Source organism: Lagenorhynchus albirostris, chromosome 2 (assembly GCF_949774975.1).
Source record: "Lagenorhynchus albirostris chromosome 2, mLagAlb1.1, whole genome shotgun sequence".
Classification (NCBI taxonomy): Eukaryota; Metazoa; Chordata; class Mammalia; order Artiodactyla; family Delphinidae; genus Lagenorhynchus; species Lagenorhynchus albirostris.
Genome location: NC_083096.1, coordinates 43,003,809 through 43,018,749, shown reverse-complemented (window position 1 = coordinate 43,018,749; position 14,941 = coordinate 43,003,809). Strand labels below are relative to the sequence as shown.

Genomic DNA, 14,941 nt, shown 5'->3' with positions numbered 1-14,941 from the left:
ATGACAAACGTGCTGCATTTCATATAGTGGTTGGGAAGGGGGAAATGACAAGATTAAAAATAGATTCTGTATTTATTCAGGGCATGAACTTCATGACAATTCTTTGCTTCCAATTTTGGGGTAATTTCATGATCACATCATTTGACAGTGACTGATTTCCCGAAGATTAAAAATATGTTATCGCAAACTTTTCAGAAGTAGGCAAAAATATATAAAAGTATATTTTGTTACAGAATACAAGCAGTTCCTGCCTTGAACACACCCAACACGTGGATGACTACTATTGCAGATACCATAGCCAGCCCTCCTCTTACCGGCACTTCTGGTTTTTTTAATATCTATACTTTCTTGCTCTGCGTTCTACTACCAAATAATAATAATAATAATAAAAACACTGCCTCACTCCTGGGAAGATTACATCCTTAATGCTCCTAAATCCCTTTCCAACTAGCACAGGATTCTGAGTACTAGGTGCTCTGAATTAAACCTCTTTGTGCTGATTAACATACATACGTAATGAGAAAAGATTTGGAGTCTATAATACTATAATTATTATGCAATAATTCTGCTTTACTGCCTATCAAATATAATTTTGCACTCTGCAATCTTAACTACCGTTCAGAAGGCATTTTCTCTGAAGAATAAATGCATTTTAACTTAGAAAATAAACCTATGTGAAGGTTCTTCTGAATGGTAGGAATTGATGTTAATATCCTGAGATAGGTTTTATTTTCATTAATTTTAGTGGATGGGAAGAGAAACAGAGCATCAAAGACCCAAAACAATTTCTTAATTTCAACTTCTGTATTTCAGCTGCACAACACCAGAAGTACAGATTTTGGAAAAAGAATTATCTACTTTAACAAACCGGCATAAAGAAAAATGCAATGAGATTGTGGAGTCAGAGCTGGAAGTCACCTTGCAAGATTACCTGCCTTTTAAGCTGCCTGAAGGAAGCTCAATGTTTCCAAAATCCAATATGCAGTTCTCAGAGAACAGCCAAGAGACCAGTGAAATGCCATAGAATTACGAGTCTACCAAATTAATATGATAGCACCCAACACCCAACACTGCAATGACATCATCCCCTGGGAAAATGCTGACTGTCAAATTCTACACCACTGCTTCAAGTCTGTTCATTTCCGAGTTCAGACAGTGGTTTCACGAGATTACAAAATTGAACAAAAAAGATCTTACACCTCTTCCCTCACCTTTTAAGTTATAGCTTTTTTACCAACAGAAAGGTCCTAGACTCTCTGCTAAAGATATGCATAGGCTTTACAGTTTTCAATAGAGTCTTGGCATTTCCAAAATTGACCTCTTCTTTTTATCTGGAACTGTTTGTTAAAACTTTAACTTTTTTCCCTGTTTTTTTCTAATCTTTCTTTAATTTTTCCCCCGTTTTCTAATGCATAATTAAGCATTATGCTAAACAGGTAAAATAAGAGTTGGCAGAAAATCTGTGACCATTGTCATAACAGCTTCAGCAATTCAATAATTCAATCTAGGTAAAAGGAAACTGAAAGTCCCAGTGGCTGATTCAAAATACAGAAAAACTAAACATAGAAACTATATACCTGAATCCAATCTCTATAACTCAAGGAGTGGAAAACAAGAGTGCTTTGTAAATACGAGAAATGTTACTCCAAGGAAATGTTTTCCATAAGACCTAACATGATGCTCTGGGATCTTAAAGTTGCTGTAGACCACAGTGGTGTCTTGTTATTTGCATTCTGACACTCAGAGATCAGGATGATTCAGTGATAAGCTTGGGCAAATCCGGTCCCTGGCATTCCGATTTACTTTCCACTGGGGAAAACTTTATTATATTTTAATGCCTTCAGGGAATAAAATCACCTTACATCTTCTTCTAATCTTTAAATTGACCTCAAAATAGAATACACTTTTCCATTACATCATTTTTGCCAACTGCCTTTCCTAGAGTTTAAGTGATTTCTTATTAGCTTTAAAATAAAATTTAAAACACTAACCCTGCCCCCACCCACAGCCCCATTCTCAGAGATAAGTGTATCTCCATCCATAAACCCTCTTTTTAAGATCATTTAGATCCGTCCACTTTTCATTCTCCTCACGGCCACCTCCGTAGTTCAAGTCAACATCTTCTCCCATATGGAGTAATAAAATAACCTTCTCATTCGCCTTCCTGCTTTCCGTGTTGCCCTCTGAACAGCAGCCTGAGTCACATCAGGACTCCCTTCTGCTTAAATCTTTCAGTGGCTTCTCACTGAATTGAGGATATTGTCATGACCTACCAAGTCCTACATCCGCTGGCCCCTGTTCATCTTGCTAACCTCGCTTCTTCTTTGCCATGCTGTGCCCTCTGCCTGAACTCAGCTGTGCACTCCTCCTTCCCTGGCTGATTTCTTTCCATCCTTTAGGCTTCCGCTTAACTGTCACCTGCTCTGAGAGCTCTTGAATCAGTCTGCTTTAGAGCACCTGCCACTCCCTGCTCTGGCTCCACTACTTACTCTTGACCACGTACATGAACTTCTTGTAGAACATTTACTGCCATTGATAATGGTCTTGTTTTTAAGTGCACTGACTGATTGTTGGGTCTCCTCAACCCCAATGTGAGCTCCGGAGGGAGCCTGTCCACCTTGTCTTTCTAGTCTGTCTGAATTAAAGAATAAACCAACAAATAAAAATTGAGGTGGGAAAATGACTAAAATGAAGCTTCCTAATATAACACCATGTATAACATCTTGGCCATTTTTTTAAACTCCTTTTTCTTCACAGGATCAACTAGGACTGCTTATGAACTACCAGCCTGCTGCCTAGATATTCATTTCATTTCAATAGTCAACATTTAGATGCCTCTCTCTTTGTTGTATTAGTCACCAAGGCCTGTTGATTCCCGCATCTAATTATTTCAACCTTTTGTCCTAACCTCATCTTTCAACATCAACTCCCATCCTCCCAGTCAGTACTCTCACTCCCCTTCTGTGGATCACAGAAATGGTCTCCTAACTGTTCCCTCACTGTCAGTCTCCACGTATCCTCTTCCTGACAGATGCATCTTCTAATGTCACTTTTAACCTGTCACTTCGCTTTCCAAAAAAATCCATGTTCTTAGTACAGCAGGTCCAAAATTCTCAAAAACCAAATTATATTCAACTGTATTCTTCCCATGTGAATCAGTCAATAATATTTCCCATTACTCCTCTAAACAATTCCTCTGGTCTACTCAAATACTTACTTTTCTATCCTTGAAATAAGTCAGGCTCATTCTCCCTTGGTGTTTTAGCTTAGCTATCTCACAGACTGGGAGGCTTTTCCCCCTCCATCAATCTAAACCAAAACATTTTCTTCAAAGCACAGTTCAAATCCAACTTCTCTAATTAAGCTTTTCCTCCCCATTCCAGCCCACATGTTCTTTCCTTTTTCTCAATTCTTATAGCACTGAAACCATTGTTCCATGTAATATTTGATTATACAAGACCTATTTTTGTTATTATTCCATTATTTCCTAATTGTAAGTTTTATCTCCCAAATCCGATTGCAAACAAGGACTGTGTTCTTATTTCCTTTTCTTCTCCCAGCAGTGGCAAAAGTAGCATAGATCCAACAGGAGCTACTACGTTGACTTAATGATTTACATGGTTCTAAAGATGAATCCCTTCAACTACAAACAACAATTTTAGATGACCTGTAATTCCTAAACAGACCATATTCTCTCTTACCCCTAATCTTTCCCACATGAACTCCTGATGCCTGGAATGTTCCCATTCTACCTTTATTCATCTGGGAAATTCCTAATTCTTTTTCCAATCTCAAATAGGACATTTATCAAGGAAAGGGAAGTATTCCCTGCTCCTTTTTTACCCACCCACCTACCCCAGTATCTATGTACAATGTCACTCCTATACATTCCCACTGAATGCTCTTAAGCCATAGGACCTGGCATACTATATTGTAAATGACTATCTGCCCACGGGCCTCCCTGACGGGTCTGTGTGCCACCCAGGCTCAAGTAATTTATCTTTTATCTTTAGAGTAGCAGACTGATCATGTTGTATTATTTTTTGAATAAGTAAATGAACAAACAAAAAAGTTAGTAATGAAGCCTGTTTCAAGAGCTAAGAATTTAGTGTAATGTTATCAATTTAGTGTTATGTAATTTCCAACGAGGTACAGTTCATATCATTTAGAATCCCCATTTGTTTTTAATTCCAAAAATAATTATTAAGCACCCACTATGTGTCAGGCACTGGGGATACAGAAAAGACTCAAACACATAAAAATCCCAGAACTTGCATCTTATTAGGTGCGATAAGCAGTGGGGTAGGGTGTTTGCTCTGAATGAGCTGGAATCCAGAGAATATTTCTGAGCAGAAGGTTTCTTTCTACATGGATGCTGGCACTGAGATGATGCTGGCTTGGACCAAAATGGTGGCAGTTTGAATGGTGAGCAGTAGCTAAATTATAGATCTACTTTAAAGGCAGAGCCAACAGGACTCCCTGATGAACTGGAAGCAAGGAATAAGAGAAAAAGAATAGTCAGGAATGGATGTTAGTCTGTGCAACTGTGAAATGGAATTTGTGAAGGGCTTGGAAGGGTGTGATTTTGAAAACAGTGTGTAGATATATGAAGAGATTCTCTAAAATTAGTTCTTAAATTTTAATATTCTATTTTATACAACTGAACTTCTCTTGGGCATATTTCTAATGAATAATAAGGGTCACTTTGGCTTCTTAGACAAATTGTTAACACTGAGTAGAAAAATCTGGGACAGTTCAGCCAATGCAGCTCCATGAAGCCCTGCCTGTATCAGGCACCCTACAAGAGCAACTGCAACTTTTTCTCCCAGACTGTCTCAAGTTCTATTTTTTAAACAACTAATACAGTGTAGCTTAGTGCTAGAGGTTACAATTTCTATGATTTCTATAAACCACTTCAAAGATCATACAATTATTATCATTAGCAATATTAATAATTACACTTTGAATTTTATTAAATAATGACTTGGATATCTGTCAAATGGAGACTTAGGAAAGAGGCCAAAATTTGTACCTTGCCCTAGACCATAATCTAGTCCAAGGTCCGAGGAGATGGCCTTGACCTAGAAGTAGAAGACCATGGAGTAAATGTCGGTGACCTAGAATGACTTAATCCACCGAAGACTGAGATAGAACAGTAAGAGATTTGGGCTGTCAGGCTGCTACCTAAACAACCTAAATAATCAGCTACTGTGCTTAATGGCTATAATTTGGAGTAAGGCTGGTAATAACGGTTTATTTTTTTCATGTGTTGAAGTATATGTCTGCAAAACTTACTGAATTTGGGATTCAAAAATGAGACTGTTTATAAACATAGGATGCAACACTAAGTCTGTATAATGACTAAGTCTCTTGGAGAATAATTTAGTGGTGGTCATGATGAGTTATAACGTGGACATTTGAGTTTTCATTGGGCAGAAACAAACCATTCTCACTCAGTCTGTGAGCTTTTTTTTCCCTCCAGACTCTAAGAAGTTTACACAATAAACAGTTATTTCCATAGTAGAAATGGCCAAGATGTCTAAGCTCCAAAGTTAACCTGTTATTATGGTTAAATATCAAGGTTGCCATTCTTCCAGATTTTCGCAGCCACGCAACTTTTGACCTAGCTGATGGAGATGTAAGAGTAAACACAGCTCTTTGACTTCTTAACAAAGGCAAAAATCAACATGCTAAGGTATTTATTTCACTGGCAAGTGTTCCAGCACAAAGAGGCATTACAGTGGATTCACATAATAACAGGACACTACAAATTCCTCTCAAAGGAAAATTCTAAGCAAGAGTTCATCCATAAATTGTCCATGTTCACTTATTTAGGACTTTGATATAAGGTACTCATTTGAAAACTGTATACACTTCATAATCTATCAATGACATCGAAGAATAAAATTAAGACTTTTAGAATCGTAATTCACACACCCAAATCAGAGGTCAAGCCCATGAGAGGAAATCTCATCACAAGCACGTGTGGAAGGGGAGAATTCCCTTTGCACACATATTTTGTTCATAATTGTGATGAGTCAATTTCCTTCTCTTTATTGAAAATTATGCTTTAAACCCACCTCCTTCCATGAAACAAGCAGCTGTAATTCCTCCCAATCCTCACGGCATGGCAAGCATGGCTTTCACTATGGGGTCTGCATTTATATCCTCTGGATATTTCTTGGGCACTGAAGGACTAACTAACAGAAGAGAAGTCATCTACTTGTACCCATTCTGCTGCCTAGTGGGTGCTGAGTGGATGCACAGTCAATCCCAAAAAAAGAGACCATGTTCCACTGTGACCCTTTTTAGCAGTATGACATACAACATGATTAAAAGATAAAAGGTCAAGGGCTTAAACTTTCATTTTTTTGTAATCTTAGTATTTCAGTGTTAATTTTTTATACATTTGTGTTATTAGAAAAACATAATACATGAAAAAGGCCTGAAATAATCATAATAGACAAGTATATAAGAATAGGAACAATCTGTTCAAATGTAGAGTTAAATTTTACAAGTTGAAGAACGTGATATCAAATAAGAACTTCATGAAAAGAATGTCAAAATTGTACTCAAATCGTTTCTTTCTGTACTAAAGAATCAAAGATGCAGGAAAATTTTAAACTACTTGTCCCCCCCAAAAAATCACCATTTCAAGCTATTTCCTCATGTTCTTATCCTTTAGTCAAATGACTCAAATGAACTGCTCTCGAGTTTCATATGGATTTTAAACAACTCAGTATTCTGAAACAATAACTCATTTCCATCATTCCTTTGTTCAAACCTTTAAACTCTCTTTTCAAAATCAATTTACTGAAATCTAGTTTTCTACCTTAAGTAGACCATTTTGACCAACTGTAAAAAAAAAATTCAAACAAGTGAATTTTAGCTCACAAGCTGTACCAAAATTAAAAAACAAAATAAGTTGTCTCCTACCTATGGTTGTAATAACAGTGCCAGCAAAGAAGAAGGAACTTCCCAAATCCCAGTGACTGATTTGATTGGAGGTGTTTCCTAAAGGTATAATCCCTGCATTTATTGCTGCCACTATTTGCTGCAAGTTTAAAAAGAAATTTATCAGTACACATGAATCACATGGAGGCATCAAACAGTATATACTCCACCCCAGACGACCAATTAGACAAAGAGCATCAATTCTGAGGTTTGCTTTTCCATTTAAAGTATACAATAGAGGTTAAAACTTTACACTAAAGAATTCAATACATTAAATTATAAGAAAACTATATTTGATATCGAATGAATGAATCTGCACAAAGCTTATCATATTGTGTTATGATATGCATTCATATCATCATCCAGTACCATATTTAGCAACTTATTTGAATTAACCACTAAATATAGCAATACTTTTTAGTAAGCACCACAGAGTTAAAATATCAGATTGCAAACTACAATTTAAATACTATATAATAGCTTCATCAGAAAAACGAGTATTTCCAAAGTGCTAGTCATTTTGAATGGTAAGCATAGGTATCCAAGCCTGGGTTGTGTACAGCAGTAGACAGTATAATATCAGTAAGGTCCAACAAAACAGGCTAAAATGACAAGGAACAGACAACAGCACTTCATCATCAAGCTTGAGTCGGTTCATTTATATCGAGATTCTTAGAATCTCTACAGAGTTTTCAAAATTCTATGACAATGAGTATCATCAATGACCTGTAGATGACAGTCAACAATATTCATATAGGAACACTAGAATCTGGATGCTGCCTTGAGTAGTACTGGGAGACAGACAGCAAGATGAGATTATAATCCCTTCTCAATCATCAGATGTTAGGGAGGGAAGAGGGAGCTCCAGAAACACAAACATAGGAGAGAATAAGTTAGGAGAAATTGTGTAGTAAAAGAGAGACATATCGATGGTGGCAAAAGACATTTCTGTTGGAAATACAGTTTTTAAATCTTTATCACTTAATTTCCAGATTTTAAAATTGGAAGGACCTTCATTTGACAGGCAAGGAAATGAAAGACCAAGAAAGGTAAAGTGACTTGTTTAAAGTTATATAGTTTATTAGCAAATGGACAAAAACTACACTGTGAAAATGAAGGCACTATCTGAAGTTAATGACATGTAAATGACATGTAAGTTAAGGACAGTAACTATCTGAAGTTACTGTCAGATATAAAAGAACAGGTAATCCGGAGCTGAAATGCAATATAAAATCTGTTGTCTGACTCGTCTTAAACTACAAATTGCAACTTCAATAGTTAATTGAATTGTAATGTTTTTATTTACTTTAACAATGATATATATTCATTATTTTAAAAACTTAGGAAAATACAGCAAGGCACAAAGAGGATAATAAAAATTTTTCATCATTCCAGAATTCAGAGACAACCACTGTTAATATATTAAGGTATCTACTCCTGGCATTCTGCTACACATTTTACATAACTGGATTTATGAACTATATGAAATGTATTCTCTATTTTTATTTAATCTTATTCTATATGCGGTTTTCCTTGTCATTACCATATTTATTTAATCATTGCCCAATAGGTAGACATAAATGCTGTTCTAAAATTTGTCTTGTTATAATAAGTGCTGCTATGAACACATTTGCATATAAATATTTTTTCATTTCTGAATATTTTTGTGGGAGAGATTGCTAGAAATAGATTTGCCACATTGAAGATTATGAATATCTTAAAGCACTTGATGTATAGTAGCAAGTAGCTATCCAAGAAGGTTGTTACAGTTTATAGTTGCCCTCCAGCAATTTACAAATGCTTAGCAATACTACTACCTCTGATATTAATGTCTTATCTTTACTGAACTGATAAGAATTGTTTACATTTACGTATCCTTTAGTGAGTGAAGTTGAACACTAATGTTTCCTTTATCATATATTAAATGCACACGAATACGCATATATACACATATATGCACAACACACAATGAAGCTGGTTTTGAGATAACTGATTATCTGACTCTCTACTGTAAATATAATATCAGATAAGGCAGGTCTCCCTGATTATCCATCTTTGAAAAATGTTTTTTTGCAGTTACTAACCTATTATTCTTGCATAAACTTAGGAATCATGTAGTTAAATTTTATAGAAGTTTTCATTTTCACAGGTTTAATATATTTCTGTTGTTTGGATATATGTGAAATCTATAAATTAATTAAGAAAAATGAGCACTATTATAATAGTGAAACTTCCCATCGAAGAACATGGTGTGAATCTCCATTTACTGAGTCTCCTTTCATATTCTGAAATAGACCATTTTTTGTTATACTCCACATAGGACTGTAAGGTTATTTTTAGATATTTTACTTTTTTTCCATTTTATATTATAACTGGTTATTGCTGTTGTATACACAAGTATATATTGCCCATTTTTTGAGCCAGCAACTTTCAAATTTTTTTTATCTCAGAACCACTTTACGGTCTCAAAAATTATTGTAGACATCAAGGAGCATTGGAATATGAGTTATAACTATTGATATTTATATTGTTGCATTTCTAACTTTCAAAATGTTTTGATTAATTCATGTAAAAATTACAATAAGCCCATTATATGGTAAAATAAGTTAACATACTTTTATGAAAAATAATTATGTTTTCCAAGGCAAAGATTTAGTGAGAAGAGAGGCATTGTTTTAGAATTTTATAAATCTCTTAAATGCCAGGCTTAAAAGAAAACAGATTCTAATATATGCTTCTGCAACCAATCTGGAAAACAGTATGGCGAGTCCTCAAAAAATTAAAAACAGAACTACCATACAATCCAGCAACTCCCCTTCTTGTTATTTATCCAAATAACATGAAAAACATTAATTCAAAAGATATGCACCCCTATGTTCAGTGCTACATTATTTACAATAGCCAAGACATGGAAGCAACCTAAGGATCCACCAATAGATGGATACATATATAATGGAATATTGCTCAGCCATCAAAAAGGATGAAATCTTGCCATTTGTAACATGAATGGACCTAAAGGGTATTATGTTAAGTGAAATACGTCGGACAGAAAAAGACAAAAACCATATGATTTCACTTATATATGAAGTCTAAAAAACAAAACAAACAAAGCAAAACATAAACTCATAGATACAGAGAACAAACTAGTGGTTGTCAGAGGGGAAAGGGCAGGCAGCTGGGTGAAATAAATAAAGGAGATTAAGAGTACAAACTTCCTCATCAAATAAATAAGTCACAGGAATGTGATACATGGCAAAAGGAATATAGTCAATAACACTGTAATAATTTTGTATGGTACAGAAGGTTACTAGGTTTATCATGATGATTATTCTGTCATGTATTTAAATGTTGAATCACTATATTGTATACCTGAAAATAACATAATACTGTATGTCAACTGTACTTTAATTAAAAAGTATATTTTTATATTTTATAGACATTTCTTCAACACATTCATTTATTCAAAAAAATATTTATCAATTTTTTATGGTGCTAGACAATGGGAAAACAACAGAGAAGTGAAAACATGGGTGGTATAGATGAGAAAAGATAAGGCATGTCTTTAGAGTCCACCCAATTAAGTAAAATTATTTTATTTAGTAGAAGCAAGCTAATTCCTCCAACAATTGACCTAATAGCCTCCATAGCTAGCATCATCATTTTAGCCTATCCTTTTGCTTGTCAGTGATGAGGTTCAGCATTATCCAGACATTTGGATAAGTTCCACAAATTATTTAAACCCGAAAGAAGCAAATGTAGACTTAGAGACAGTAATGTCTGGCAATGTGTGGGTTGTAAACAGTTATCACAGAGCTGTGATTATTGCAACAGAGGCTTGAGATGGAACCAGGAAAATGTCAAATCACTATGAGAATGAGTCTACCGTGAGGTCCTTTCTCTGGAAGATTCTTGTAAATTTATATTTTTAAAGAGGATTATTTATCTATCTATCTATCTATCTATTTATTTATTTGGCTGTGTTGGGTCTTTGTTGCTGTGTGCAGGTTTTTCTCTAGTTGTGGAGAGCGGGGGCTACTCTTTATTGTGGTGCGCGGGCTTCTCATTGCAGTGGCTTCTCTTATTGTGGAGCACGGGCTCTAGGCACACAGGCTTCAGTAGCTGAGACACGTGGGCTCAGTAGTTGTGGCTCACGGGCTCTAGAGCACAGGCTCAGTAGTTGTGGCACACGGGCTTAGTTGCTCCGCGGCATGTGGGATCTTCCCAGACCAGGGCTCGAACCTGTGTCCCATGCGCTGGCAAGCGGATTCTTAACCACTGCATCACCAGGGAAGCCCTATTTTATATTTTTGTACGAGGTCCCCTGGTCAACATCCACAGGAAACTGGATGCCCTTGACAAGTGCACTGACAGATCTAAGAGTCCCTACAATTTCAACGTCAATTCAGGCCATCAGAGCACTTAAAAAATGTCTTCATGAGAACTGTTTCTGTATGTGCCATATTATGTGATTAAAGTAACAATCACTTCATCTGTAATAAAAATTCACTTTTCCACTAACTGTAACTTTTGTGGACACTCAAGTCATGTTCACAATTTATGAATAAGTTGAATTTTTTAGGTTAGGGTAAAGAGAATGCGGGATCCTAGGCATTTAATCCCGAAGTACTGATTAAGGGAGGACTTCCAAATTTAACATACAATAGAAATAGTACAAAATACCCTTGATTGGATTCACACTCAATTTTTGCTTTTCAGTTAATTGACAATCATAGAATGTGCATTAAGGAAAGGCAATTGCACACATGATTCTAGTCAAGAATAGGAGCTTAAACTTAAGAAATAGAGCTCTGAGAGGCTTATAGTCCTAGAGAGGATAAAGGATAAATTACTCATAAAAGTAATTATAAAAAATCTTGGGTTTTCATGACAATGATGCCTTTAGAATCAAAGTTCACTGAGTTCTAATGTGAAGTTGTGTATTCTTGAATTGTAAGAAGTTTCTGTCTCAATGTCTTCTGGTGTTTTGGAACTATATCGAGCTTTAACACCGAACAACAATAAGACACGCTTATTTGTAATTGTGAGAGACTAGTATACCCTTGGAACTCAAGGCAATCAATGACAATCATGAAAATGTTCCTGTGTGTCCAATGCCTAGGAACAACTTTAGCATGTGTTATAAAGTACTTGACTAGCTATTTTTTCATTGAAGGAAAAGATATTATCAAGTAAGTAACCCCGGGGTTAGGCCTGAAGAATATATTATTTTCAGTGTAGGTTATATTGTGGATCTTAAAATACAAGCTCTGATTTCACATTTTTTTTCCCTTTGCTCAGATGCTCAGATGTTCATGTTCACCAGAACAATACAGACTGTTCTGAATGCCTTCCATGAATTCCTCCTCGTTAACATCATAACCAAGATTTCATTAAAATATGCTATCATACCTATAATCCTAAAAGTAGGGTCACATTAATAATTCAAAAATTTTAAGTGATATAAGAATTCTAAACTGCAGGTACAAGGCACTGGCATGTAACTGGGCTACATCAAAGATGTATGTGTAACTGGTTCAATGACAACTTCTTTTAACTGGATATTTAAGACTGATCTCATTTCTTCTCCTCTGAAAAAGGACCTTATTTCAAATAACTTGATATAGTAGCTAAATCCAATTATAATTATACTGATATCTGTATAATTATACAGTTCCTCAAAGGGGAACAAGTATTCTCTTGCCAAATTTCTGTAAGACACAATTTTGTATCTTTTTTGGTCACTATTTCCTTGTGGAAGAACTAATTTCATCCTGAGTGGAGGCTAGCCTTTAGGAAAGAAGTCAAATCACACATTCACAACACTGCATCTGACCATTTCAACCATATAAACAAGACTATCTTGACTTGAAGAATGCATAATAAGGAAAGCAAAATAATGATGCTCTTATTGGCAAATGACTTTGGGGGAAGATGTTATGTAGGTATCATTGCTATTTATTGTTACACCACAAAAAATCATCATTAACCATCAATAATATGCAGCAATGTTTGAGGACCGTTACTAAAGGCTGCAGGATCCTTACGCATCTTTGCCTTAACCTTCTGGCTATGCAGCAACATCATGATTACTTAATGCCAGATGATGTGAACTGCTCAGAAAAGCGCTGCTAATAAAACCAGAGAGTATTTCAAGATGGCCCTCACTCTTACAGGCTCAGAATTCAAATACAGCACTGGGAGATCCTAGGCAACCTCGATCGGCATATTTGAATCAATGAGTCGTCACATTTGTTTATCCATTTCCTAGGTGCTTTTCAGAAAATCTTTATTAGCCAAACATATTTGTCTTAAATGTTATTTATAGACACCTTTTGCATAAGAAGCTTCTCTTCTAATGTCAGTGGCATATTGTAGTCCTAATCACTGGGGCTGCTTCTCGGGCCATTATACATATTAAATTAAGTTCAGCCAAGAAGTAGCATTATAGGGCCTCATTGCACACTTACATACAAAGGCGGCCCATAACATCCTTTGTACCACTGAGAAAAAGTCCCCAGAAACCAAAACCATCGTCTTCACATTTGTGTCCTTTCTTGGTATTCTGGAGATTAAAGCAGTGCCACAGGCTTCCTTGCATGAGATAATATTTCTGTCAAATATTTCCCTCAGAGTATCAACTGGGACTGTTGACAATCTAACGAGGAAGCAAACAACTTCCTAAAAACCATAACACCCCACAAAAATATTCCAGTAGCAGCTCTCAGCTGATGATAATACTGGTTAAACCATGTAAAACAGCCAATATCCCAGCACTTTTTGGCCTATAAAATAGCAATTCCATAGTAGCATACAAGAGAATGGTATTCATGTTTTCATTAACACTGTAAAAACATGCTAACTTTCACTGAGTGTAACACTTATTACTGCAGAATTAAAGTTACTACGAGGAGGACCTTCAAGATGGCAGAGGAGTAAGGCGTGGAGATCAATCTCCTCCAACAAATACATCAAAAATACATCTGCATGGGGAACAACTCCTACAGAACACCTACTGAACGCTGGCAGAAGACCTCAGACCTCCCAAAAGGCAAGAAACTCCCCACGTACCTTGGTAGGGCAAAAGAAAAAACAGGGACAAAAGAATAGGGATGGGGGCTTCCCTGGTGGCGCAGTGGTTGAGAGTCCGCCTGCCGATGCAGGGGACACGGGTTCGTGCCCCGGTCCGGGAGGATCCCACATGCCGCGGAGCGGCTAGGCCCATGAGCCATGGCCGCTGAGACTGCACGTCCGGAGCCTGTGCTCCGCAACGGGAGAGGCCACAACAGTGAGAGGCCCGCGTACCGCAAAACAAAAAAAATAAAAATAATAATAGGGATGGGACCTGCACCTCTGGGAGGGAGCTGTGAAGGAGGAAAAGTTTCCCCACGCTAGGAAGCCCCTTCACTGGCGGAGACGGGCGGTGGCGGGGGGAAACTTCAGAGCCACGGAGGAGAGCGCAACAACAGGGGTGCAGAGGGCAAAGCAGAGAGATTCCCACAGAGAGGATCGGTGCCAACCAGCATTCACCAGCCTGAGAGGCCTGTCTGCTCACCAGCTGGGGGCTGGGAGGTGAGGCTCAGGCTTTGGAGATCAGAGCCCAGAGAGAAGACTGGGGTTGGCTGGGTGAACACAGCCTGAAGGGGGCTAGTGTGCCACAGCTAGCCGGGAGGGAGTTCAGGAAAAAGTCTGGACATGCCTAAGAGGCAAGAGACCATTGTTTTGGGGTGCGTGAAGAGTGGGGATTCAGAGCACCGCCTAAATGAGCTCCAGAGACAGGCGCGAGCCGCAGCTATCAGCGCAGACACCAGAGACGGGCATGAGACGCTAAGGCCGCTGCTGCCGCCACCAAGAAGCCTGTGTGCGAGCACAGGTCACTATTCACACCTCCCCTCCCGGGAGCCTGTGCAGCCCACCCCTGCCAGGTCCCGTGATCCAGGGACAACTTCCCCGGGAAAACACATGGCAGACCTCAGGTTGTTGCAACGTC

The 14,941-nt window shown here is 37.3% G+C and overlaps 1 protein-coding gene across 5 annotated transcripts in view; it reads right to left on the bottom strand.

The window, feature by feature from the left end:
• KCNK2 (potassium two pore domain channel subfamily K member 2) overlaps positions 1 to 14,941 on the bottom strand; it is a 165,411-nt gene that overhangs the window by 112,517 nt on the left and 37,953 nt on the right. For all 5 annotated transcript variants that reach the window (XR_009539185.1, XR_009539184.1, XR_009539183.1 and 2 more), the window contains exon 3: positions 6,937 to 7,054. Coding sequence is in view for 2 of the 5 variants with exons in the window: in XM_060142139.1 (XP_059998122.1) it covers positions 6,937 to 7,054 (118 nt within the window). In the remaining 3 variants the exon portion in view is untranslated. The remainder of the gene's footprint in view (positions 1 to 6,936; positions 7,055 to 14,941) is intronic.